Source organism: Zootoca vivipara, chromosome 8 (assembly GCF_963506605.1).
Source record: "Zootoca vivipara chromosome 8, rZooViv1.1, whole genome shotgun sequence".
Classification (NCBI taxonomy): domain Eukaryota; kingdom Metazoa; phylum Chordata; class Lepidosauria; order Squamata; family Lacertidae; genus Zootoca; species Zootoca vivipara.
In genome coordinates, this window is record NC_083283.1 from 33,602,285 (window position 1) to 33,628,242 (window position 25,958).

The 25,958-nt window shown below is 42.2% G+C and overlaps 2 protein-coding genes across 11 annotated transcripts in view; one reads left to right on the plus strand and one right to left on the minus strand.

The window, feature by feature from the left end:
• CSPP1 (centrosome and spindle pole associated protein 1) overlaps positions 1–10,892 on the minus strand; it is a 58,006-nt gene extending 47,114 nt beyond the window's left edge. For 5 of the 10 annotated variants that reach the window (XR_009558013.1, XR_009558010.1, XR_009558011.1 and 2 more), the window contains exons 1-3: positions 10,317–10,891; positions 4,877–4,987; positions 4,021–4,117 (exon numbers count right to left, since the gene is read on the minus strand). Coding sequence is in view for 2 of the 10 variants with exons in the window: in XM_060277765.1 (XP_060133748.1) it covers positions 4,021–4,117; positions 4,877–4,978 (199 nt within the window). In the remaining 8 variants the exon portion in view is untranslated. Of the gene's footprint in view, positions 1–4,020; positions 4,118–4,876; positions 5,027–10,316 lie in introns of all 10 variants that reach the window. The other 5 variants (XR_009558014.1, XM_060277766.1, XR_009558012.1 and 2 more) reach the window with 4 other exon arrangements.
• Positions 10,893–11,795: 903 nt separating this feature from the next.
• On the plus strand, positions 11,796–25,211 carry COPS5 (COP9 signalosome subunit 5). Its single transcript, XM_035125649.2, has 8 exons — positions 11,796–12,142; positions 14,065–14,299; positions 15,162–15,290; positions 18,661–18,726; positions 19,856–19,941; positions 21,292–21,403; positions 23,676–23,824; positions 24,829–25,211. The coding sequence occupies exons 1-8, from the start codon at positions 11,991–11,993 to the stop codon at positions 24,911–24,913; spliced, it is 1,014 nt and encodes a 337-aa protein (XP_034981540.1). The 5' UTR covers positions 11,796–11,990; the 3' UTR covers positions 24,914–25,211.
• The last annotated feature ends 747 nt before the right edge of the window (positions 25,212–25,958 follow it).

Sequence of the window (25,958 nt, forward strand, 5' to 3'; positions counted from 1 at the left end):
CCATGAAAATGCACTTCAGGGCAACAATATAACTTTTGCACCTCATAATGCACATTATACTGGGGTAACAAAAATGGCCACATACTTTGCATGAGTTTGTTGTTTGTGACATCATAGGCCTATTTCAACCAAAGGTAACCCTTTGCAGCTGACAGAAAGGCAGAGAGATATGCACAACGGCAAGAATGTAGAATAAATATTTAGCTAACTGCAGTTGGGAACCATCTTGATTAGTAAGTAGCATCACATGTAGTACCTAGTTTATGTTGTCAGCTAAAGCCCTGCATTAGTCAGTAGAATATGCTAGTTGCTATTTTTTTTCTAATATAGATTGTTTAAGTGTGGCATAAAAGTGTTAACATCCGCTAAATGGAACTCCCAATGACAGAGATAGTTTATCATTAGATACCAACTGCTAGAACAAACAGAAGAAGGACATCACCATCATGCCCAGCTTGTGAGATTCTCATAGGCACCCAGCTGGCCACCAACAGAAAATACAACACAGAGCTAGACAACCCTTAGTCTGATCCAGCCATCCCAAGCTAGTGCCCTCCGGAACTTTAGGACTAAAACTTCCATCAGCTGTAGCCAGCATGTATCTTATATCCTAACATACAACAGCTTACAGATGAAAAAATAAATATGGAAGACATACATTTTTTGGTCCTGCCATGGTGTTTCCTCAGTGGCCTCTGAGAGTGAGCAACACTTAATTGTTATTTTAAGGTCATTTATAGTGATGTCATTTAACCTACTGTCAGATTACTGTCAACATATTGGCACACAAGTCTAAACTTGAACATTTACAGTAAAAGTGAACCATTAGATTAAGTGCTATGTATTCCTGAGACTTCTAAGCTTATCCATAAAATCTATTAGTCTTTCAAAAGTGGAAAAGGGGGGCTAGCTTGCACTAAAATTAATTCCAAACCTCTGAGCCATTGGGAGACTTTTACAAACAGGAAGAAGTGAGCAAGATAACTTTTCTGTTTGTTTGTTTTTTTGCATATGCAGATATGTGACTAAAGAATTTCATCATAACAAATGACACTGCTGGAGGAACTAAGAAATAACCATTCTATTTCAACCAAGCAGTCTTTTCACTGCAGGGAGGATTTTCTCCTGCAGGAAGGGAATGGGTTAAGCAAGCCCTCCTAATACCAGTCAATATTGTCAATATTTAATGTAATACAGTATTTCATTTTCTGGCAAATCTCTCTCTCTACTTTCTTTGACTGATATTAATGGTTCTCATTAGATGGATGGATATCAGATTGTAGTATTAGTTAGAACCACTGGGCAACTCATTGGTTCCTTGGATTAATAATACATTTTTATTAGTTTTCAATTACACTGTCTTTTGCACCTTAAAGTCCTTGCAGTTGGTTTGTTCCGCAGCTTGTGATTTCATCTCTTCTAGCACACACCTGTACTTTAGTCCAATTAAGCTCTAGTTAACAGGAGAACTTCTGCTTCTTAATGGCGGTGGTGGTTTTCGGCAGACGAAGTGCTTTTGCACTCAGCGCCTTCCTGCCCCATGCATTCCATGCCAAAGCAAGAGTCAGGTACCAAGACCAACTGTGAATGAAGCCCATTCCCCCTGTCCCTGGGGGGAATTTGCAAGGATGATTACCCTCAATCATCCTTGGTTTTTTCTCTTCGCCAACGAACTCCTGCTGTTGTGGGGGCTGCCTCCATTAAGGCAGAGTGGATCCAGAAGCAGGTTCCTTAGCTTAATTTCTCCATCTGAAAGGACATTGTCTGCTATGGTCTAAATACCTAATTCCAGGTATTTGTAGTAGCCACTTTTCAGAAAGCATGGAGACACTTTTATCCTAGATGTCTTTCTCTGGGTTCATGTCTCTCGATTTCTTAGTAGCAGAAGTATCCTTTATCTGTAACTTTTAACTTTCAAACATACACAATATATTGTGTTTTGCCCAAACATTCCTGCAAAGTAGGTCAGTGTCTTATTCATTTGGTCAGATGAAGAACTCACACCCAAAGAGTGACTTGCCAAAAGCCACACAGAGCAAGTCCATGCCAGAATCAATACAGTGGTACCTCAGGTTAAGAACTTAATTCGTTCCGGAGGTCCGTTCTTAACCTAAAACTGTTCTTAACCTGAGGTACCACTTTAGCTAATGGGGCTTCTTGCTGCTGCCGCACCGCTGGAGCACGATTTCTGTTCTCATCCTGAAGCAAAGTTCTTAACCCGAGGTACTATTTCTGGGTTAGTGGAGTCTGTAACCTGAAGCGTCTGTAACCCAAGGTACCACTGTATTTGAACGGAAAGCTGCCAAATCCACATCTTTAGCCACCAAGTGTCAGTGGCTCATGTTACCTGTTTTGCTACATGACACACATATTCAAGTTACGTATCTAGCTATTGGATGTCATTGATCAGACCATCTTGTAGCCTTGTCTTGGATAAAGAGTGGAGACAGCTTCAAGACCCAAAGACTTAGAAGGGGATTCTCACAAAGTTGTAATCAGTTGTAGGGCTTTATCCACAAACTTTAAACAAAACGTTATCTATACCGTTTGTGGTGCTTTTTTTTTATAGAAAAATAGGTGCCAGTACACACCATGAAGTGCTGGTACAGTAACTGCCATACTTTTTAGCAACAACAAAAAGAGATGCCAATAGTGTGTGCCCTTGAGTACCCCCTAACCATTTGTTTAAAGAGCTTCAGTCTGCCTTTTGAGTGACAGGGGTTGCCAAGCAAAAGAGAATGCATAATGCCAGCCTCAGTATCGATCTAAGGTACTACTGCTGTTATAACTTGCAGACAGGATATGTTTTCCTCAGCTAGCATGCTGGTACTTCTACTATCTGAATTTGAAAACCCAATTGCTTTGATATGAAGCAACATAGCTCTTACTTTGCTTTCTGAAAGCATGAACTCAGAAGGTCTACTTTAACATTACTTTCCTCACTTAAACATAGGGTCCGCGATTTCAGTTTAGTTCAATACCCATTTCCATGGACATTTATATAGCAAGCTCAAATGTCATTACCAAGATTGGGGGGGGGGAACATTGATCACAGATGGAAGCCACAAAAAATAGCAGCATGACAGCATGTATGAGAATAAATTAAATTTAAGCAGCACAGAACTACACGCTGAGAGACGAAAGGTGTTGCTAAGCAACGATAAACTTGCTGCAAGAGCCCTCTGTAGGAGGTATCTCTCCCTAAGCCCAAAATGAAAAAGGAATTGGTGCATGTGCGGATGGAAATTGCAGAGTAAAAACAAGCAAACAGTAAGCTACTGAGAAAAATAGACATGCAGAAAATGAAAATGCAGAGGCTGGAAAATGCAATATAGGCAGCTAGAATATTTATATATTTTAAAGAAAGCAAAGTAATGCACATGAATGAGGCAATGCTAATGAAAAGTGCAATCTTTCTAATTTAAAGAACTTAATGCTGCAAAAGAAGACTATAAAAACAACTCCATTTCAAAGATATTAAAAGCTGTATATCCTCCACTTTGTATGTACCTCTAAGTATTTACTGAACGGCAAGGGTATATTCAGACTGTATTTTTTTCTCTTGAGTAAGGAATCTCAGATATTGCAGTTTATGAACAGAATGGCAACCAAGGTAAGAAGGCAGGCCATAATACTTTAGTGTGACTATGCAAGGGACACTCAAAGACCTGCCATTACAACTAAATGCAACTGTGTTTCATAACACAGTTTATCAGTGAAGCCATATTGCATCAGAAACTGTATCTCTCCAGAAACACAACCCAGCAGCACAGGAATCCCTCTGTGTCAAGAAAAGATATTATTAGCTTTGTTGCAGTTTCTTATTATGAGTATATAGGACCATGTGCATAGTTCTCTTTCCCTGCTTCACATTGGTGGAAAGGACCACCACTTATAAATATATGACTTTGAGTACTTAGGTGTGGGACTACATTAGGAAATAAAGTGACAGTAAATACAGTAATGTTCTCTCTTAATGTAATACAATAAGCTTTTTTATATTAAAAAAATGGCAAATACCATGTATACTAGTCTGTTGACTATTTGGTGGAATGTTTTCTTTAGCCATGGCTATTAACATTTTGCTGGCCTCAGAAAGCTTCTCTGCACTTTTGTTCTGAAAAGGAAAAAAAAAGCGTAAGGCAGACAGAATTAACATGCTGTCACTATAATAACATTACAGTAGTACCTTGGTTAATCCATTCTGGAAGTCCGTTCCAAAATCAAGGCGCGCTTTCCCATAGAAAATAATCCAAAATGGATTAATCCATTCCAGACTTTTAAAAACAACCCCTAAAACAGCACTTTGACATGATTTTTACTATCTAACATTCACACAATCAATCAACCAGTAGCTGAACTGGGTTCCACACAGTCACAAAAACAAAACAAAAAAGCCGCAAAGTGCAAAATAAATAGCAAAAACAGAAAGACCTCAGTGTAACACTCAAAACAGAGCACGTTCGGCTTCTGAAAAAAGTTTGCAAACCGGAACACTTACTTCTGGGTTTGCATTGTTTGGGTTCCAAGTTGTTTGAGTACCAAGGCATTTGAGAACCAAGGTACCACTGTATTTAGTTCAGGGATGTGGCACCTGTGGCCCTAGACTATAACGCACCATCCATGACTGTTGGCCATGCTAGCCGAGGTTGATGGGAGTCAGAGTCCAATAACATCTGGAGAGCCAGAGGTTTGACAACCTTGTTTTAGTTTGTAGGTTGCATTGCAATGCAACAGAGGGGCTTCAGAATTTCCTTAGCAATTTCTAAAGAGGGATTGCCGAATGTGAAAACACTATCTTTCAGACTTGTTTACATACAGGAGCACAGTCATAATATTCTTCATCTATTTTTTTTATAAAGTATCAATTTCCTACCTGCATTTCCATGTAAGGTGGATCATTGTTAAGCTTCGCTTTGTCTTGTGCCAACTTTGCTTTTTGTTCTTCAAGGAACTGGTCTAGGTCCTCAGTCATCATTTTTCAATTCTGGAAATGATATAGGGTTATTGATCCATCAGATGCAACCTTCAACAACAGAAATTCAATTTTCTAAGAGCTACTTTATTAAGAACTTTGAATTACTCAGAGATAATCAGAAAGGTACAAATGAGACAGGAAAAAATACAACTTTTTTATAATCTATTCTTTTCAAGACCTTACTGCAGTCTTACAACACAAGCCAACCACACATGTGGTTTCTGAATAGTCAACGGGACAAGTTGACAAGAGGCCTGCCCAAACAAGATTGCTTAAAACTAAACAAAACTAAACCACACTGAATTGTGGCAAGCAGAAGATCTTAACAGCAGCCCAGCATAATCATTTTTCCAGGAACTCCAAAACTATAATCCAGAGGCAGTAGAAGCGCCGGGATATGCTTTACCATTACTGTATTTTCCTCATTGATGGAGGTACCAACTAGTTTCTAACCCTTCCTTCTGCTAGCTGTCACACACACTAGAGTAATTATTTTTAATGATACACATCTAGCATTGTGCATCATTATTGAGCTTCTAATTCACTATGTTCAAATTATTCCAACAATGACATGTGAAAGTTGGCAGTTACACATTCCCATCTGTACCATGATTTATAATTCCACAGGCCTTTATAACATTTTGGTTGGCTCAATAAAGGCATTGCCTTAATATATATTGTGGAGTTTTCCTTATGGCACAACCTTGGCTTGTTTGTTTGTTTTTTGTATTATTAAAGGGAGAATTCCCTCCAGCCACCGGGTAAAGCTACACAATATGGGTTTTGTTGACTTTTTCACTTAGCAAAACAAAACAACTATATTTTATCTCTACCAATTTTTATATAATGACTGCATTTTTTTATTATTCTCTACCTACCAGAGGAACCTGTGTGTTTCACTGAAGGATGGAGGCAAAACTAAGTAGCAAGGGGTGGTTGTGCATTTGCAGAAATGGAGACTCAATCATTTTATGTTTTCTCCTTCCCAGAAGGCCTGGGTTGCAACCTGATACATGCAAGACACCTGAAAGGGCCTCATTTGAATGTTTACTACCGCCTCCCACATTTAAGACTCTTTATCAGGTGCAGATGGTTTGAATAACAGCCTTTCCCCCTCTCCCCCTTGCCTTTTTTCATAATCTAGCCAGAGAAAGAATTCTGGGGAATTTGAAAGTTTGCACACTTTTTGTGACATTATGGTTGGCCTAATAAAGGTAGTGCCTTAATATGTAGCTTTGAACAGTAAAAATGGCCCACTCTTCCAGGAAATTGCACAGAATCATGAGCCTATTGGTTTAGAAGAAATAACAAACACAGCTAAAAAGATGGATATTGTTAAATTGATGGAAGTGTTTGCTGCCATAAATATACAATACTAATTTAACAGCAACCCACACGTACATATTAACTTGATTACTCATGTGATAGCTTTCCTATATGAAAAAGTGCACACAGAATATGTACCACAGGTAATAACTATTTCTTTACCACTTACTCTCTCACATGAAGTCAATATGCAGGAAGTTCAAATAATAATAATAATTGCATTCTAGGATAATTCAATTACAATCCTCCTGATACAGGACAATCAATGCTAAAAATAAGTTCCCTTTTGGAGTCCTCTAAATCCTTAATCACATTAGTTTGCATGCTGATAAAATACACGTCCTTAGAACAGGACTGGTAGGACAGATTGTTATCTCCCTACACAGGACAGGTTTGAAAGGTGCGTGGAGCCACTTGCTTGTCAATCACTTGACATCAGCTGACCTATTTTGCCTGCTATTTTCTGCTGTGCTGTGAACCAGCCTCTGAAGACCTGTCTATCAGCTCATGATCAAACATTCTTAAGTTCAGGTCAAAGTGCTGCACAAAGCAGCAGTTTGAAGGGGGCTTCTCAATACATCTTCAGAAACCCCTCTCAAAGAACTATCTTATTCTGCACTTCAGTAAGGACTTTGCAGATACTACCAATCAGCGGTGTCTGCAAACACCCCTTTTGGATGAGCCTGACGCTTACCTGCCTGGCACATACAATGTCGGGTGTGTAGGACAGGTGGATGTGGTGTAGCCAAAATGACAACATAAGCCAAATGGGTGTAGGAGCCTGGCGGGCCTAATTCTCACCTTCTAAGCCCTGCACAGTCACACACATTAATTAGCCCTAGGAATCCTACAGAATAAAAACTGCTTCTACAAATTACGTTGTTAAGGAAAGTACAGTTAAGATGCTACTATCACTCCATGATATTCTGTAATGTGTTTGTGTAAAGAAAATGAATAAAAATCTTGCAGTAATCTTTCTGTAAATGCTCCAGCACTATTATCTTTACAAGTCCTTATATCTTCATGCATGTCTACTCAGAAGTAAACCCCATTAAATTCTATTGCACTTATTTCCTACCAAGTGACTTTTATTACACGCCTGTAAAGCTAAGTACTAATTTACTGGTGTAAGGATCAGAACACCAGCAGGATATCTGCAGCCTAAGAAGCATACAAGTTAAAACTGAGTATTAAGCATAAACTCTTAAGTTGTAAAGAAGTTATCTATGCCACTTTCAGTCGTGGCACCTCAAGTGTGGAATGTTTTTCGCCAGAGATTTGCCTGGTGGCAGTGTTTGTAGTATTCTTAAGCACCAGGCGAAGGCCTTTCTTTTTCCAGGCTGCTCAGCTTTAAAATAATGGCTGGGTGCTTTTTAGACTTTGAGCACTCTTGTGTTCTCTGTTTCTGATTTTATTTAGCTTTTATTTTAACTTGTTAAGTTCATATGTCTATATATTATATGCTTTAAAAAATGTCTACCACCCAGGTAACCTATTAATGTGCAGTATAAAAATGCTGTAAATAAGTAAGCCTAAGTTTACCAATTTATCAGTGAGAGACAAAATTCTCAGTTACTCTCTCCTCACAAGCCAAGCAGCCATTTGAGATCTCAATTCCAGTTAGCATCAGACAATACATAAAGCCAATCTTATAGTTTGGTCCAAGTAATCACTACAAGTAATTATTGTTTATTGAATTATATACCGCCCTATACCTGGGGGTCTCAGGGTGGTTCACAGAATAATTGTAATCCCTGCAAAGGAAGAAGTTTGGCTAAAGCATAGTGTAAGAGTTTCCTCATGAGCAGCATCCCTTGAAAGCCCCCAGTGGGAAAAGATTCTACAACAAAAGGTCAGAAGTCCTCTCCTGCCTCCCTGCAGCAGTATGATGGTTATATTGGAACCTCTTGTGCAGCACTTCAAAAGAAACTCCAGCATTGTTGTCAAAGTATATGGCAAGCAAGTAATAGTGAACCACAGAGAGAACTTGACCTTCAAACAGGGATGGCCTGGATTCACCAGAAATGCCTTGTCAGATGGAGCTGTTACAAAAATGGCAAGAGCAGAGCTTTTCATCACCGCAATATGCAAGCTACTCTGGAAGCCTTTTTGGCTGAACAGCAGAGTAAAAATGCTCTAAATCAGGCACCCCCAAACTGCGGCCCTCCAGATGTTTTGGCCTACAACTCCCATGATCCCTAGCTAACAGGACCAGTGGTCAGGGATGATGGGAATTGTAATCTGGAGGGCCGAAGTTTGCAGATGCCTGCTCTAAATAAACTATGCTAGTGGCAAAAGGTCAACTTGTTTTTTCACCAGTCCAGTCAGGTCACTGAAAGAGCAGCCTGCATGGTCAATGACAGTGGGAATCAGATATCCTTTATGAGATTTCTACAGTTAGTTCCACCAATGTCACTAACAGGGAAAAAGCCTCACTTACTAGACCATGCCTTTGGCAGTGATATCACAAAAAGAGGGAGCTGTGGCTTCAGAAGACAATGATCCAACTATGCCAGTGTTATTTAACACACCTGCAGTGTGTTAAGTGGAGCTAGAGGACATGCACCAGGTGGCAGCAAAAATTATTCTACCCTGAGTCATGTCTACTCAGAAGCAAGCATTCAATGGGGCTTACTTCCAGGTAAACAAGTGTTAGTAAGAGAGAACTGCAATTTTAATCATGGCAGCTCATAAGTCAGCTCTACTGAATTCAACTAAGTCAGCAGCAGTACATAGTCTTTTGCCCCCTGCAGAAAAATTTATAAAGCCTGCACTGCACACTCAACAAGTGGCCCACCTGTTTGTAGACTGGTGCTGAATATATTGGAAATGCATCCCAACCTCAATTTTTACTTGGTAAAAACCCCTATTTGTTACTAAGGCCAAGAAGCCACCTTTCACAGACATTTATTGCAGCCCATAACAATGAACTGAGATTGTCTCAAAACCACTCATTGAAGAAATCTACATGCAATAGTCTGACTAACAGATTCACTAGCAAACCAGTTTGTAAATGAAACAGATTTATACTCACTAAATGGTGGGAATACCTAGAATGATCACTGGCCTTCAGATATATTATTTGTTGGCTTTAATGCTTTTGAAACGTTTGGCACTAGCCTACCACTAGCCATTCCTTAATACTAAAGTTACTTATTAGGAAGTACCATTGCACTTGGCCGCATTTGCTTCTGAGTAAACATACTTACAATCACATTGTATTTTGGGAGTTATTCATAAAGCTAGACGCTTATGACAAAGCTGTATTGACCGTCCATAAGAAGGAGTCCCTGGAACAGATGCTGTTCGTTCATGGCCTGGTAACTTTACATATTCTCGTCTTTGAAGCCCTTCTTCACATCCATGCGAAATGTTTAAGGCGCCACAGATATCCGAGAGCAGAAACCTTCCCTATCTCCAGGCATCAACAAAGGGAGTCATAGGATACATCGAAGGCAGGGGAGGTTGAGGAAAGAAAGGGTGGGCTCGGAAATGAAGAGCAACTGTAGCTTCCACGCCTGCCCAGGGCGTCGGTCTCTTTAAGAAGCTATACGGCGTTGTTAGGCAACCAGATTACAACAAAAACCGGGGCCTCTCCGCACTCCTGGACCCGCGCAGTCTGCGCTCCTCTCTACAGAAAGGCACAACTCCTAGTCCGAGGACTAAGACTTCAAGGTGCAACATTCCCCCCCCAAAAAAGAGTATTTTGCGCGCACAAAAACTCCAACCTACCCGAGCGAAGCCCTGCCTCGAGGAGAGCCCCAAACTCTTAAAGGATGCATGCGGGGACTTCCCTCAGCACCCCACGCGCACCAAGACGCCCCTTCCCCACTCTCGTCTACTTAGGGCGAATATTCCACCCCCAGGGAAGAGGGATGCGCTCTTCTTTGCGCGCACTTCCCAACCCTCTCCAGAGAGCGAGCCAAGTTACCGGACGGGCGCGCGCCTCTCTCTCTCTTTGTCGTCCGAGGTCTTTGGAGCTGCAACTCCTCGGAACCCGCCCCAAACTCACCTCTAGCTCCGGAGAGGCCCAGCCGCCGGCGGGTTGTCAAACAGCTGCTACGGCAGCAGCCGCGCCTCCCGCCGTCTCGCCTCGCCGCTCCGCCGAAGTCGCTCCAGCCCTCCGCCTTCTCGGGGAGGAGCCAGCCTAACGGCCGGAGAGGGGACGGGGCTGCTGCGCACGAACAGCTCCCTCTGGTGCTTGTCGCCAAGAGGCAACCCTAAAACCTGTAGCTCAGTAGAACAGCGGGTTAAGGGGGTTTTGTCTCCCGGAAAGGAGAGGTGCTAAGTGCTACTCGACCCTCCTTTAAATCCTTTTAACGTCAGGTGTTTTGATAGTTGCGCTTGGTTGCTCAGCGGCGGCGAAGGGCGGGCGCTCTGTGCATGTTCGGAGAAACATGCTTTTTTGCGAGTGCAAACGGCACGATCAAAGGCTAGCTAGGCAATGTTGTTGGAAACGGAGGGCAATAACATCCCGCTTCTTTTTAGGCGGACCTAGTTGAGTCTGGCCTAGCCACTCTTCGGGTACTTTGCGCATGTTTGTATTCCGCACCTTGGAATATAGGCGTGATGTTCTTTCACTTTCTAGAATGGCGAGATCTTTCCCTAATATAGAGGCATATAAGGACACTCTTTCTCTCTGTTCCTGTCTATATTAGGGGAACTCTAGCAGCTCTGTTTCTAAGCAAATAAGAGTTAAAGAACACGCCCCTATGCCCTACGTTATTCCCTCAGAGAATTCTGGGCACTGTAGTTTGTTAAGGGTTGCTGGGAATTGTAACCGAGGGATAAATGTACTTTAAAAAGGTATAATGCGTACGCAGCCTTAAAAGTAAACAGAGTCAAAAAACAACACGGTGATGCATTGGATATGGTGGAGCAGAGAAGGGGATTGTTTGCAAAATATTATTCCGGCTCCTTTCGATGCGTTATGTTCTTTTAAAACGAAGCTCGATAGAATAGGTTAACGGGGAACGTTTCATAGAATTTTAAGAGTTGAAAGGGATCTCGAATGTCACATAGCGCTCAACGCAGAACCCACAATGCAGGAGAGGGGACTCCTACACAGGTGGCAGCCCAGCCTCTGGTTTTAAATTTCAGAGGTGAAAGCTATGAATAAACGGGAGGGCATACCCCATAATGCGCCATTGGGATGTCATGTTTTTTTAAAAAATACTGTACCAGAAACTCACTTTAAAATGTGGAGTAGTCTGCCCTCACAAATAAAAGGCAGGCTTTGCGATGGCAGGGAAGACGTGGATTTAATTTTTATATAATTTTACGCGTCTTTCCTGGAATTCAGACGTGGGGTGGGAATAAGTCTTTCAGGGCAGAGCGGGTGAAGGAGACTCCCAGGACGGAGGGCTGGGCTCGTGCCACGACGCCTCTCCTCGATGGGCAACCCCGTCCCTGCGAAAAGACTGGGATGGCCGAACTTCGCGCGGGAGGCTAATTCCACCATTTCTCGCTAGGGGGCGGGCGAGCCAGCTCGAGGCGTCGCGGAGCGGGCGGAACCATTCGCGGGGGACTCTCTATCCTCCCCAGCTCGCTTGCCCAACGCCTACACCCACTTCCGCCGCGCTTGGTTCGTTCTGTTGCGGCAAGCAGGCCGGGAGGCTCGACTGCCCGGAGGGTCTATCATCGGCTAGCAGGGCCCGGCTCGGCTCGGCCTGAGGAACCCGGTGAGATGGCAGCGGCCGGCCCTTCCGGGAGCGGGATGGCCCAGAAGACGTGGGAGATGGCTAATAACATGCAGGAGGCGCAGAGCATCGATGAGATCTATAAGTACGACCGCAAGCAGCAGCAGGAGATCCTGGCGGCGAAGCCGTGGACCAAGGAGTAAGTGCTCGGGTGGGCAAAGCGGGGAGGATCTGGGCCCGAACCCCAGTGCTGTTTGGTCCCGGGAGAGGAAGGGCGAGGGGCTGTGATGATGCACCTTCCCTAGATAGGACCTCTCATGTAGGACTTGGCAAGAAGAGGTAGAGGTGGGTAAGAGGACAGGTCAAAATGCAAAACTCTGGACAGGTGACTACCAGGGTGCAGAGAAGAAAGATTGCCTCTTGGAGATCTTAGAGAAGAAAAAGTAGCATGTCTTGACCGTTTGCAAGGTGGGATGAGCGAGGGAAGGCAGGGAGTCAAAGATAAATCCAAGGAAAGTAGAAATGATGGGTGAATGCCCCATATCATCACACAGACATGCCATGACTCCTTCATTTTGACACTAAGTGAAGGCAAAGCAGGGGATGGGGAATTATGAAATGGGAAAACAAGCAGCCTCCAAAGAACAAATGTTACTAGCAAATGAATCGTCTCATAATGTTGTATGCTGAAAAGTCAAATGCCTCTTCTGGGAGGAAAGAAGTAACTCACTCTCTTTTAGAATTCCCCCTTCTCACAGTTTTCTAGTTATTCCCAAATGTGTGAGGGGTCAAACAGTCATTTGATCTTAATTAAACAAACTGGTAGAATGAGGTTTCTGTACCTGGGTTTCTCATATCAACACAATTTACTGCTGTACAACATAGGTTGCTTGTTACATTAAAAGAGAAACATATTTTGTTCTTTTGAAATCTAGATCTATTTTATTAGTTTTAAATACAGTATTTATTTGCCACCCTATAACCATGTTCTCAGGGTGCCTTACAACAAATATAAAGGCAATTAAAATATGCATAATAAATCTATAAAATATATAACATTAAAAATCCATAGCTCTGGTGATAATGATTTTTTTTTTGTAGCAGGAACAGATTTTAAGGCCCGGAACAATGAAAAAAGGTTTTATTGAAATGACATCAGATTAGGCATGTGGTGAGCCTCTTTGGGGAGAGCATTTTATAGCCAGGGTACCATAAATGAAAACACCTTTTTGTCAGTAGCTACCATATGCAACTCCTGAAGGAGGACCGTAGAAGATCTTAAGGTTTAAGTAGGTGCATATGGGTATGTACTGTACTGTTGAGTATATCAGTAACCTCTGTGTTTAGCGAGTGCCTTTCTCCAGCTTCACCTGGTATGTCATCTATACCTGATCACTATAGTCCTTGTATTGATAACCAAGACTGAATTACTGCAATGTGCTGAATGTGTAGGGCTGGCCTTGGGCCTGGTACTGAAACTCCAGCTGGTGCAGAGGGCAGCAGCTAGACTGCTGAGGAAGGCAAATAGCCAACAGAATTTGACACCTCTGCTAAAATATTTGGCTGCCCACATTCTGCCAAGCTGGTTCAAATTTCTTGTACAATATTAATATCTAAACCCTGAACAAATCCAAGAGGCCTTACATCTCAGCTTGATCACTAAGATCACCCTGAGAAGTGCTGTTAGTTGTCCTCTTTGTTACAGATGCCCAACTTACTGGTAATTCAACTAGAAGTATTTAGTGTCCCTGGTCCAATGCAAAGATTCAGCAGGCATTCTCACTGCTAACTTTCAGATGTCTCTAAAATACGTTTTTATTAAGATAGTGCTTTGCGTTCAGTGATTTAAATTTTCCAAAGGTGGGTCAGTCATTTTTATTATTTTGTATTTTTTATGGTGGCATTGTTTTTTATTGCATCTGCATACTGCTGTACACAATCTTGATATTTTATATCTGGTTGATTTTTAAAAAAATATTTTTTATAAACAAAATCTTGTCCAGTATCTAAGTTTCAGGGTGAGCTTTCTTGCCTTAAATCGTTTATTGTGTTTTGCGTTTCTTCTTTTCCTTTTCTGTCATAATAGATATTGTTCTAAGCTCTTTTGTTTTTTCATTGCAGTCACCACTATTTCAAGTACTGCAAGATCTCTGCTCTGGCCCTCCTGAAGATGGTCATGCATGCTAGGTCAGGAGGCAATTTGGAAGTGATGGGCTTAATGCTTGGAAAAGTGGATGGCGAAACTATGATCATCATGGACAGCTTTGCTTTACCAGTCGAAGGCACTGAAACACGAGTTAATGCTCAGGCTGCAGCATATGAATATATGGCTGCATATATAGAAAATGCAAAGCAGGTAAAAAGGGAAGACTGATTTCCTTTTAGCAAAATAAAAAAATTCCTTCAGTAGCATGCACTAAAACTGTTTATAATCACATCTGGGATTGGAGACACCTCAATTTGTAATTTATGAACATACGTTGCCCTTGAACCCCAATATGCTGTCACTTATACCACCAGTTGAGTACAGTGGTACCTCTACTTACGGACACGATCCATTCCGGGGTGCTGTTCGCACACCAAAAAGTCAGTAAGTAGAGAACTGCTTCCACATGTGCGCGTGACGCAATAGAACGCTTCTGCGCATGTGTGAAGTGCGCAGAACACTTCTGCCTGTGCGCGCGGGGCGAAACCCGGAAGTATACACTACCGGGTTTGCTGCGTTTGCAACCCAAAAATCCGCAACATGAACCTAACGCAACTAGAGGTATCACTGTATACGTTTGGAACAGATTTAGTTCAGATACATTTCCCCCCTCTAGTTACCTTATTGAAGGGCTTCAATGTTCGTTGTTTCTTTATGCATATTCTTACTGCTGAATTTTCTCCATTTTATGTACATCTTAATTGTCTTAGAAATTTTAAAGAAAATAATTTCTTCAATTTAATTTCTGCTTTTGTGAAGTGAACAACAAGCTCATTATTTACAAAAAAATAATAAGCTTCTGGACTTCCTGCCTGGCCATCTGTTTCAAAAAACAATTTTGGAGTAGATGGGCTTTGTGTCTGATCCTGTAGGACTTTTTATGTCCATACATGGCTTAATTTTGAAATATCTGCAGGTTGCCAACTGTCCAAAAGAGGGCAGTATTCACAATGATTAAATTCAGTTTAACATGCTTTCTTCCCCCTTTTCCTTTTTTAAAAACTTTGGTTAGGTTGGTCGTCTAGAAAATGCAATTGGCTGGTATCACAGCCACCCTGGCTATGGCTGCTGGCTTTCAGGAATTGATGTCAGTACTCAGATGCTTAACCAGCAATTTCAAGAACCATTTGTGGCTGTGGTTGTAAGTATATATTGGAATTCAAGCAAATTAAATACTAAATAGAATTAGACAGTAAATTTAAGTTCTATAGCTGTGAAAAACTGGATGGCGTTTTACCTATTGCTGGGTTTTTTTGTAATCGGGTAACTCCTATTAAAAAACCGTTCACACTACTTGGAGACCTTTCTGTTTTTTATATTGGATGTCATTTCTTTTATATCTTGTTCTATTGGGCCATAAACACAGCTGCCCTTTTCATTTGATCACAACTGATTCAAGTCAATATTTGCAGGATCACTTTGTAACATTCTGAAAACTATGCATATACTGAATTGTTATTTGGGTGAGAACTTCTCGTTGATTAGTTGGAAACATGCTCATGGGAGCAGATTCTTATATTAAAACAAATTACATTTACATTTTAAGGGTCTTGTGTGCAGGAGCTAAAATGAAGAAGGATAAGGCTTCCCAAATTCCTTAACTCCTCTGCTGTCTGTATGGACATTGGAGAGTTAGGGTCCATTGCTCCCCTTTCCAGAGTTCCCCTGTTCACGAGAGAGAATTTTGTTACTTACACCATATGAAGCAGAACCAAGAATAGCTCTTGTTATTACCGTGTTTCCCCCTTTTTAAGGCGTAGTCATAAAATAATCCATAGCAGCATTTCTAAGCATTTGAGAAATATAAACCATACCCCGAAAATAAGCCATAGTGATAGGCTTATTTTCAGTGCGGAAGAGAGCACTGAGCTCCCCGAGTCAGCAGCAGCAACGCCGGCCGCAGCAGTGTTTGCTGAGTCCTTTCTTGCTTTTGGGACTTGGTTACTGTGCTGGCTTGGGATGGTGTGTGTGCAATTGCTGTTGCTGCTTCGTGTTTTTCAGCTGGATTCTCTGGGTTCTAAGCACTTTCCCCCCGTTTGTTTGCGAAGCAGCACTCGGCTGCAGCCCCTGCCTCTCCCTGCGGCTGCAGGAGGCTGCAGTTGATCGCTATCTCCTTTTCCATTTCTTTTGTCTTTGAGCACCCGGCCCCGCCCCCTCTCCCCTTCGTGGAATGAAGAACGGAGTTTTAGCAGCATTTCCTCATTATAAAAAAAAGGTCAGGAACTTTTACTTTAACCTCAAAAATGGGATATTTCCTCTCTCTAAAAACAACTCTGACCTGAACACCAATAAAACGGGGGTAGATCACCTCCAGTTTATAAATCCGCAAGTAGATCGCAGTCTCCTGGAAGTTGGGCTCTATACTTTGGCTGATTGCAAGCCTTTGCATCTTTAAAAAACAAAAACCATGCGCCTCTCAGTCTTAATTTTCCTTTAATTCATCCCCCTATACCCTCCTCCAACCATTGCCTCCTTCCATTACTTACCCCCCTCCCTCTCTCCCCACTTCCCTCACTCCTGTGTGATCTCATTTAGTCATATACTTGCTTTTTCTGTTGTGTTGTCTATTTTATATTTAATATTATTACCCTTTATGATGTTATTTTTTCCCTTGCGATAATTATTTATTTTTTATCTTTAACTAACTTTCCTTTCCATATTTTTCCATATATAACTCAACACTTTCCCATTCCTTCTTAACTCTTTGGATAGAGTGGCCCCCCCCCATTATTGTTGTTAATTTTACAATTCCTGGATTTTTTATGGAATCGAACAGCTCGGGTGCTTCAGAATGTGCCTTCTGTTGCTACAGGGCTATGGGGCTTCACTATTTGACCCCCCCCAGGTTGGGATTTTTAAAGTAGTTCTGTGGGTCCCAGGGCGCAGAATCACCCCCGATCCTTTTCTCTTCCCCCCTGACTTTGGAAGGCTGTGCTTCAAGGGTGATACCAGGGGTTTTTTAAGACCTGCGCCTCTTAAGGATTGTTACGGTCCATAACTTCCATTACTTTCTAAAGTGTTGGGGGTTTAAAGCACTGCCACCCCCACCCCACCCTGCAGGCACTCGGAACTGGCAGCGCCAACAACGCGCCCAGCAGCGCGCAGAAGAGAGCACTGAGCGTCCTGAGCCAGTGGGTCCCAGTTGCACCAGCACTTTTTTTTAAAAAAAGACACCCCCTGAAAATAAGCCACTGTGTGTTTTTTTGAGGGAAAAAAGTTATCAGACGGTGTCTTAAAAAAGGGGAAACACGGTACACTTCCTCCTACAACTAAGACTATTTTCAAGATAGTCTTTAATCAGGAGAACCGTGTGTATATAAATCTACAGCAACAAAATTTCTAGACTTTCAATTTACATTGTGGAATGTCCACTAGAAAATAGTTGTAAAACTTTTAACAAATTGGGGTAGTAGCCAGTATTTGCTCAAACCTCTCCATTGTGGGCAGCTGTGTCAAACGGTGCTACAGTAGAGAAAAAGGGAATCATTCAAAATTGGGTTGAAGAATCTTGCACCAATGGAACAGTTTCTTCTCTTGATTTCAGGTAATTCTCTCATCATATTGCAGCCCCATATGAAACTTCACACAATGTTCAGGAGGTTTTCAGGAGAGACTTTATTGGAAGCGGGAGAGGAGACAAGATTAGTTGTGCGAGCTTCCATTCATTCATGCAACCACTGAGTACAGCTCATAGACCTTTTTCACTGCTCCATTAATGTCATAATCTAAACCAAAGTTTTTTCTCTCTAATTTCCTCAAGGAAATGACAGCTTAAGCCACTAAACTAGAATCTTTGATTTTCTACGAAAGTCATATTATATTGATAGTTTTTGGACAGGTCCTAATCCTTCTACTGCAGTGTTTCTCAACCTTTTTTGGGCCACGGCACACTTGTTCCGTGAAAAAAATCATGAGGCACACCACCATTAAAAAAGTTAAAAAATTTAACTCTGTGCCACCCTATATTATAATTATGACTGTAAGAAACACTTGCCAAATATTGCTTTCCAGCGGGTCAGCGCTGTGTATTGGTGGCCGCCAGGCCCGTTTGCACTGAGCTTTGGGAAAGAGGAGGAGAAATATTGCTTTCCGGCGGGTCAGTGTAGTTTATTGGCAGCCGCCAGGCACGTGACAATGCAAATCGCCCTTCTCGTCGCCGCACGTCGCGGCACACCAGCCAGCGTCTCGTGGCACACTAGTGCGCCGCGGAACAGCGGTTGAGAAACGCTGTTCTACTGTAAAGGAGGATAATGTGATCAGAATTATGCCCTTGATCTACAGCAGCGATGTCCAACCCTTTCTCCCTAAAAATAGCTCAACAACTTTTGCCTCTCCCCCCTAAAAAAAAGTTCCTCCAATGTCACTGGGTAGATCACTGCCAGTTTTTTTAATACTGGGAGTAGATCACAGTCTCTTGGGAGCTGGATGTGCCTGATCTACAGTTAAGAAAATGGTGTTCAATTGCTTCTTAAAGTGCATTTTGTACAATAACTCTCAAATGCATTTTACAGATTGATCCAACAAGGACAATATCTGCAGGAAAAGTAAATCTTGGAGCTTTTAGAACATATCCTAAGGTAACAATAATTATATAACCAAATGTATATGATGTAAGGATCCATGCTATGGACTTATTTTATTTATTTAACAAAATGTATATACAGATTGATTGTAAAAAAAACCATTCAAAATGCTTTACAAATGCTTTATTGATAATTAAAATTATCAAGCATCAAAAATATTCAAAAGATTGTTAAAATCAATAGTAGCTAAAATATATAAAACAGATGTACTGTAACTTCTGCAGGTCTCTGTAGGCTTGCCTAAACAAAAATGTTTTCAGCAGTTGCCAAAAGAGTACAGTGAAGGTGCCTGCCTGACGTCAACAGGCAGGAAGTTCCGAAGTTTAGCTGCTGCCACAATAAAATAGTGATTTCTTACAAGGGCAGAATGAGTATTATGTGGCACCTGTAATCGTGCCGGGTCCACATATGAGAGCAGTGTACTGGGCATATCTAGGGTAAGAGAATCCCACAAGAAAACTGGTCCCAAGCTGTTAGGAGCTTTGTATACTAAAAGGAACACTTTGAACTTGGCCCTGTAGCAAACTGACAGCCATTGCAGATCTCTGAACAGAGGTATTATATACTGACATGGTCTCACTTCTGTCAGCAACCATGCTGCAGCATTCTGCACTAATTCCATCTTCCAAATCAAGTGCAGGGGAAGCCCCATGTAGAGCGCACTGCAGTAATTCAGTCTTGGAGTCACCAATGCTTGAACTACTGTAGTCAAGCTCTCCTGGTCCATAGTTTTCACAGCTGGGTAAAAGGCACTTTAGCCACTGACACTATCTGGGCCTCCAGTGACACAGCTGGATCCAGAAGCACCCTAAATATATATATACCTGTTCCTTTAAGAGGAATGCAACCCTGTCCAGGACAGGCAGTTGACCAGTTTATCAGACACAGCAACCATTACTCATCCACAATGCCTCTGGGTCTTGCTCAACTTATTTACCTGCATCCATCCCAACAGTGCATCTAGACACCACCCCATGGCCAGCATGGCCTCTCCTGATTCAGATGTTATGGATAAATGAAGCTGAGTATCATTGGCATGCTAATGGAAAAATCTGGATCTGTTTATATGAAAAGATGTTGCCTTACAACTTCGGTATCATAATTTTGTTTCTTTATCCTTCAGGGCTACAAGCCTCCTGATGAGGGCCCTTCTGAATATCAGACTATCCCACTTAATAAAATAGAAGACTTTGGTGTGCACTGTAAACAGTAAGGAATTATTTCCTCATAGATAGATTTCAAAATGTTTTCCAGCTTGGAAAGAAATTTTTGAAAAGATTTGTGAAATTACCCAAGGCTTCCTGGATATATTTTTTTTTGGGGGGGGATGTATGTTTTCCTTTTGAAACAAAAAGAGGACAGTTGCTCACTAACAGACAAGAGGTTGAATCCAGACTTCCTCTCCGAATTGAGTTTTTCTCATGGAATACTCTACTGGAAGAAGGGGGAGGAGGCAATTTTCTCCTTATTTCTCCTCCCTGTAAACCCAGGTGCTCCCTAAAAAGTTGGTCCAGAAGTGAGGAGTACTCTGTAGAACAGCATTCCCAATGCAATGTGAGGAAATTTTATCAACAATGTGTTGCTTAAATGAGTTTTAGTAGATAGAAAAGTTGTCCTGGGCAGTTTTTCCTCAAGAAGCATTCAACTTGATAAAAGTTTCCTTGCAACACATTGAGAATCATAATATGCAGCTGTCCACTATTTTGTTTTTGGATTTTTCTATGGCTGTGTTTATCCCCTCTCCACTTCTGTGTAGGTGTTTGTTTTGCCCTATTCAAAGCTCGGGGGAAGGGTTATGGTGATAGTTCAGTATCCTTTTCCACAATACAGTCATTCTGGTATACGTTTTGAGCATAAGACTACTGTGCGGCGCTTTGTGGAACCAAGGCATGATTGATATTACAGACGTGAAATGATCCCTTAAGCAGTGTCATACTGGATACAGTGGACTGTTTTAGAACAGAGGTAGAGAACCTAGGGACCCAGGTGGCGCTGTGGTTAAACCACTGAGCCTAGGGCTTGCTGATCAGAAGGTCGGCGGTTCGGATCCCTGTGACAGGGTGAGCTCCTGTTGCTTGGTCCCAGCTCCTGCCAACCTAGCAGTTCCAAAGCACGTCAAAATGCAAGTAGATAAATAGGAACCGCTACAGCGCGAAGGTAAACGGTGTTTCCGTGTGCAACTGTGGTTCGCCATAAGCGGCTTTGTCATGCTGGCCACATGACCTGGAAGCTATACGCCAGCTCCCTCGGCCAATAATGCGAGATGAGCGTGCAACCCCAGAGTCGGTCACGACTGGACCTAATGGTCAGGGGTCCCTTTACCTTTACCTAGAGAACCTATGGCTCTCCAACTCCTGTCATTCTGGCTGGGGCTGATGGGAGTTGGGAGTCCAGTGGCATTTGGAGAACCACAAGTCTCCCCACTCCTGTTTTAAAAGGAAATATGATCTTGTTTCTTGGTCACATTTATATTCTTGGGATTTGCCTATATTTGAGAGTTTTTTTAAATGTAACATTTCATTGTGCAGTTCATGTTCATATACTTTTCTTGCAAAACAGGTATTATGCTTTAGAAGTCTCCTATTTCAAATCCTCTTTGGATCGCAAGTTGCTTGAGCTTTTGTGGAACAAATATTGGGTGAACACACTAAGTTCATCTAGTTTGCTTACTGTAAGTATCTTCGTGACTTTTAACCCTGATCAGTAGGGGGTTCCAAAAACAAGCACTTTGGAGCTTCTTTCTGTAGGCTGGAAGATAAAAGGAAACGGGAACAGAGAGTTATATGGGAGTAATAATAATATTATAATAATTTATTATTTATACCCCACCCATCTGGCTGGGTTTCCCCAGCCACTCTGGGCGGCTTCCAACTGAATATTAAAAACAATACAGCATCAAACATTATAAACTTCCCTAAACAGGGCTGCCTCCAGTTGTCTTTTAAAAGTAAAATAGTTGCTTATTGCCTTGACATCTGCTGGGAGGGTGTTCCACAGGGCAGGCGCCACTACTGAGAAGGCCCTCTGCCTGGTTTCCTGTAACCTCACTTCTCGCAGCAAGGGAACCGCCAGAAGGCCCTCAGTGCTGGACCTCAGTGTCCGGGCTGAACAATGGGGGTGGAGACGCTCCTTCAGGTATACAGGACCGAGGCCATTTAGGGCTTTAAAGGTCAGCACCAAGACTTCGAATTGTGCTCAGAAACGTACTGGTAGCTAATGAAGATCTTTCAGGACCGGTGTTATGTGGTCTCAGCAGCCACTCCCAGTCACCAGTCTAGCTGCCACATTCTGGATTAATTGCAGTTTCTGAGTCACCTTCAAAGGTAGCCCCACATAGAGCGCATTGCAGTAGTGAAAGCAGGAGATAACTAGAGCATGCACCACTCTGGCAAGACAGTCTGTGGGCAGGTAGGGTCTTAGCCTGCGTACCAGATGGAACTGGTAGACAGCTGCCCTGGACACAGAATTTATCTGCGCCTCCATGGGCAGCTGTGAGTCCAAAATGACTTCCACGCTTTGCACCTGGTCCTTCAGGGGCACAGTTACCCCATTCAGGATCAGGGAGTCCTCCACACCAGCCCACCCCCTGTCCCCCAAGAACAGTACTTCTGTCTTGTCAGGATTCAACCTCAATCCGTTAGCCGCCATCCATCCTTCAACCGCCTCCAGACACTCACCACCTTCACTGGTTCTGATTTAACAGAGAGGTAGAGCTGGGTATCATCCACATATTGATGAACACCCAACCCAAACCCCCTGATGATCACTCCCAGCGGCTTCATGTAGATGTTAAAAAGAATGGAGGAGAGGACGGAACCCTGAGGTACCCAACAAGTGAGATCCCAGGGGTCTGAACATTCATCCCCCACCACCACTTTCTGAACACTGCCCAGGAGGAAGGAGCGGAACTACTGTATAACAGTGCCCCCAGCTACCAGCCCCTCAAGACGGTCCAGAAGGATGTTATGGTCGATGGTATCAAAAGCCACTGAGAGATCCAGCAGACTTAGGAAACAGCTCTCACCTTTGTCCCTAGCCCGCTGGAGATCATCAACCAGCGCGACCAAGGCAGTTTCAGTCCCGTGGTGAGGCCTGAATCCCGATTGGAAGGGATCCAAATGGTCCGCATCCTCCAGGCATGCTTGGAGTTGTTCAGCAACCACCCACTCAATCACCTTGCCAAAGAATGGTAAATTTGAGACTGGGTGATAGTTGGTCATAGTGGCCGGGTCTAAAGATTTTTTGTAAGAAGCGGTTTAATGACCACTTTTTCAGTGGGCCTGGGAAAGTTCCCTCAGAGAGGGAAGCATTCACCACCCCACAGAGCCCATCACCCAGCCCTTCCTGGCTTGCTTTTATCAGCCAGGATGGACAAGGATCAAGAAGACAGGTGGTTGGTTTCAGCCTGTCCACATCCTTGGAGGTAACAGATTGAAATTGATCCCATATAACATGACTAGACAGGACTCCAGCACTCTCCCGCCCCGTCCCTGCTCCCACGGTGGTGTCTACCTCCTTCCAAATCTGAGCAACTTTATCTGCAAAAAAACTTTGCAAAAGCATTGCAGGAGATCTTGGGGTCCCTACCAGGCCCAATGATGAAGGTGGTTCCGATAGATTGCGAACCACCTGAAAGAGTCTCCTGCTGCTGTTTTCTGCAGATGCAATAGAGGTGGCAAATAAGGTCCTCTTCGCCGTCACCATCACCACTTGATAGGCTCAACGTTGAGCTCTAACCCATGTCCGGTCCAATTCAGACAGAGTAAACTTTAAAAGAACTAAAGTGCTTTAAATGAATTTTAATTACATTATTTCCTCATGCACAAAACAAAGTCAAAGTGGTTGTAAATGTTTTAAAAGTGGTTACTTCCTCAACATACACTGTTCCAATTAGAAGCATTAATGGCAGTTAAAGAAATGTAAAATCTATCTTCCAAATGCAGAATGCAGACTACACCACTGGGCAAGTATTCGATCTATCAGAGAAATTAGAACAATCAGAAGCCCAACTGGGTCGAGGAAGTTTCATGTTGGGTTTAGAGTCTCATGACAGAAAATCAGAAGACAAACTAGCCAAAGCAACAAGGGACAGGTAAGATCTTCTCTTTAACTATATGATTTCAGAACATAAATTATATGATTATTAATTAAAATCATTTTAATCACTTCCTGTGGGTTGTTGTGACATATCACTTGCCAGTTTCATGGATTACTGTGTTTTCTTTTTAAGTCTTTGGAGCTACTAGATGTTCCACCATTCCATTTGTTCCACAATTTTTCTTTAGAATATAAGCTTAAGTAAGTATGAGGAGAGTTTGACACAATGGATCGATAAGTGGATCTGTGCTGCAACTACACTTGGAATACTATGTCACCTCAAAAAGGTTAGAGTAGAGTTGGGAAAGGTCCCCCCCAAAAAGACAACCAAATTGATCAGAGGGATTGAGGGTCTTTCCTATGAAGAAATGTTACAACATTTGGGGCTTTTCAGTTTAGAGAAAAGCGAAGTGAGAGGAGACATGATAGAGATATATAAAGTTAGGCATGGTGCAGATAAAGTGGATAGAGATGTTTTAGCATTAGAACTCACAAGTGAAGAGAGTTTTGGTGTACCCATGTCCTGCTTTCAGGCTTCTCACAGGCAGCTGGTTGGCCACTGTGAGATGAGGATGCTTTACCAGATGGACCATTGCCCTGACCCAGCAAGCTTCTGTTACGTTCTTTAGTGCATGCAACATGCAACTTCAGTGTATATTGAGACAGTATACTACTTCTCCATGTATCTGTCTTAGATCTTTAAACTGCTATTGACAAAGTACAATAGCTGACATTTCTTTTTCGTTTTAGATTTGAGGTGTCAGACACATAATGTCTGAAATTGTATGTTTCCATATAAAGCATGTTTGAGTTTACCTTTTAAAACAAACAACAGTTCAGTCAACTATCAGACGCTGTGTCTGCCTTTTCATAACTGGATGGTTGTAGAGATTCATGGGGTTATGGGCACCGTGAGCTTCTTAGACATCTGTATAACTTGTAATATAGTGACAGAATTGCATTTAGCCAACTTTAAATTTATGCCTTTGCTTTCCCCAGCTGCAAGACCACCATAGAAGCAATACATGGATTGATGTCTCAGGTTATTAAGGACAAACTTTTTAATCAAATTAACATTGCTTGAAGTATATCACCGACCGATACGTATCTTCAGAATGGAGACAAACATACCTAGTTGGACTTGTTCAGTTGGAGCTGAAGCCAGAATGAAAATCTTCAGTTAATCTGTTGTACTTTAAATCATCTCTACCACCTCTTTGCTCAGTTTTAAGAACAGTGCTCTAAAATTTATTGTAATCTGTTCTTTACCATAAAGTTTTGGTTGTTGCTTCAAAAGAACAATAATTGTGACTGTTTCTGGATTTTGGAAGTTTAGAATTTATCTCTTTGTCAATCTGCAATAAAGATCTCTTTAAAATGGCCAGCTGCTTTTTTCATTTGCTTTGTTTAATTTTATCTCTGAAATTTATCATTCTTTCTCATTCCCATGTAGAACTCTTGAGCCAGAAACCGTAAATTGTCCCAAGTTTAGACCAAGCAACCTCAGTGCAAAAAACACTACAATATGTCTCTGGTATATTATCTGCTCTGTACATGTCTTAGAACAGAGTTCCTTCTTGAAGCTCAAACCTCTATAATACAGACACAGACAAACACATTTGTGAACATGCTAGCTGTGGTTTTGCCTTGAAAGCCTGTCTAATTGTTTTATGTAGACTCCATAGGCTTGTCTTTTCCAAGGTTGCTTTGCACTTCTAGTCACCAACTTTGTTGTGTGGATTGCTGCATCTGTACTGGAATAGTTTTTAAGATGTTTTTATTGCTTTGTTACTTGTTTGCTACTTTGGGCTCCTTTGGGGAGAAAGGTGAGGTATAAAATTTTAAAATAATGCTGTAGGGCATGGGTTGAGAAACAACATTCTACCAGCAGTCATGGTGAGACTTCCTCTGGTATCGCTATCTGTTTCAGAACAGATTAGAACAGAAGCAGGGGGGGGGGGGAGAGGATGAGTAAGACCCTCTTGTGCAAGCGCCTCAACTGGATGTAGCCCCCTTCTTCTTCTTCTTCTTCTTCTTCTTCTTCTTCTTCTTCTTCTTCTTCTTCTTCTTCTTCTTCTTCTTCTTCTTCTTCTTCTTCTTCTTCTTCTTCTTCTTCTTCTTCTTTTACA

Excerpts from the sequence above, each read along its gene's own strand:
- COPS5 (XM_035125649.2), top strand. The coding sequence starts at position 11,991 with ATGGCAGCGGCCGGCCCTTCCGGGAGCGGGATGGCCCAGAAGACGTGG. Across the intron at positions 18,727-19,855 it reads CTTTTAGAACATATCCTAAG|GGCTACAAGCCTCCTGATGA; the intron begins GTAACAATAATT and ends TTTATCCTTCAG. Across the intron at positions 19,942-21,291 it reads TTTGGTGTGCACTGTAAACA|GTATTATGCTTTAGAAGTCT; the intron begins GTAAGGAATTAT and ends CTTGCAAAACAG.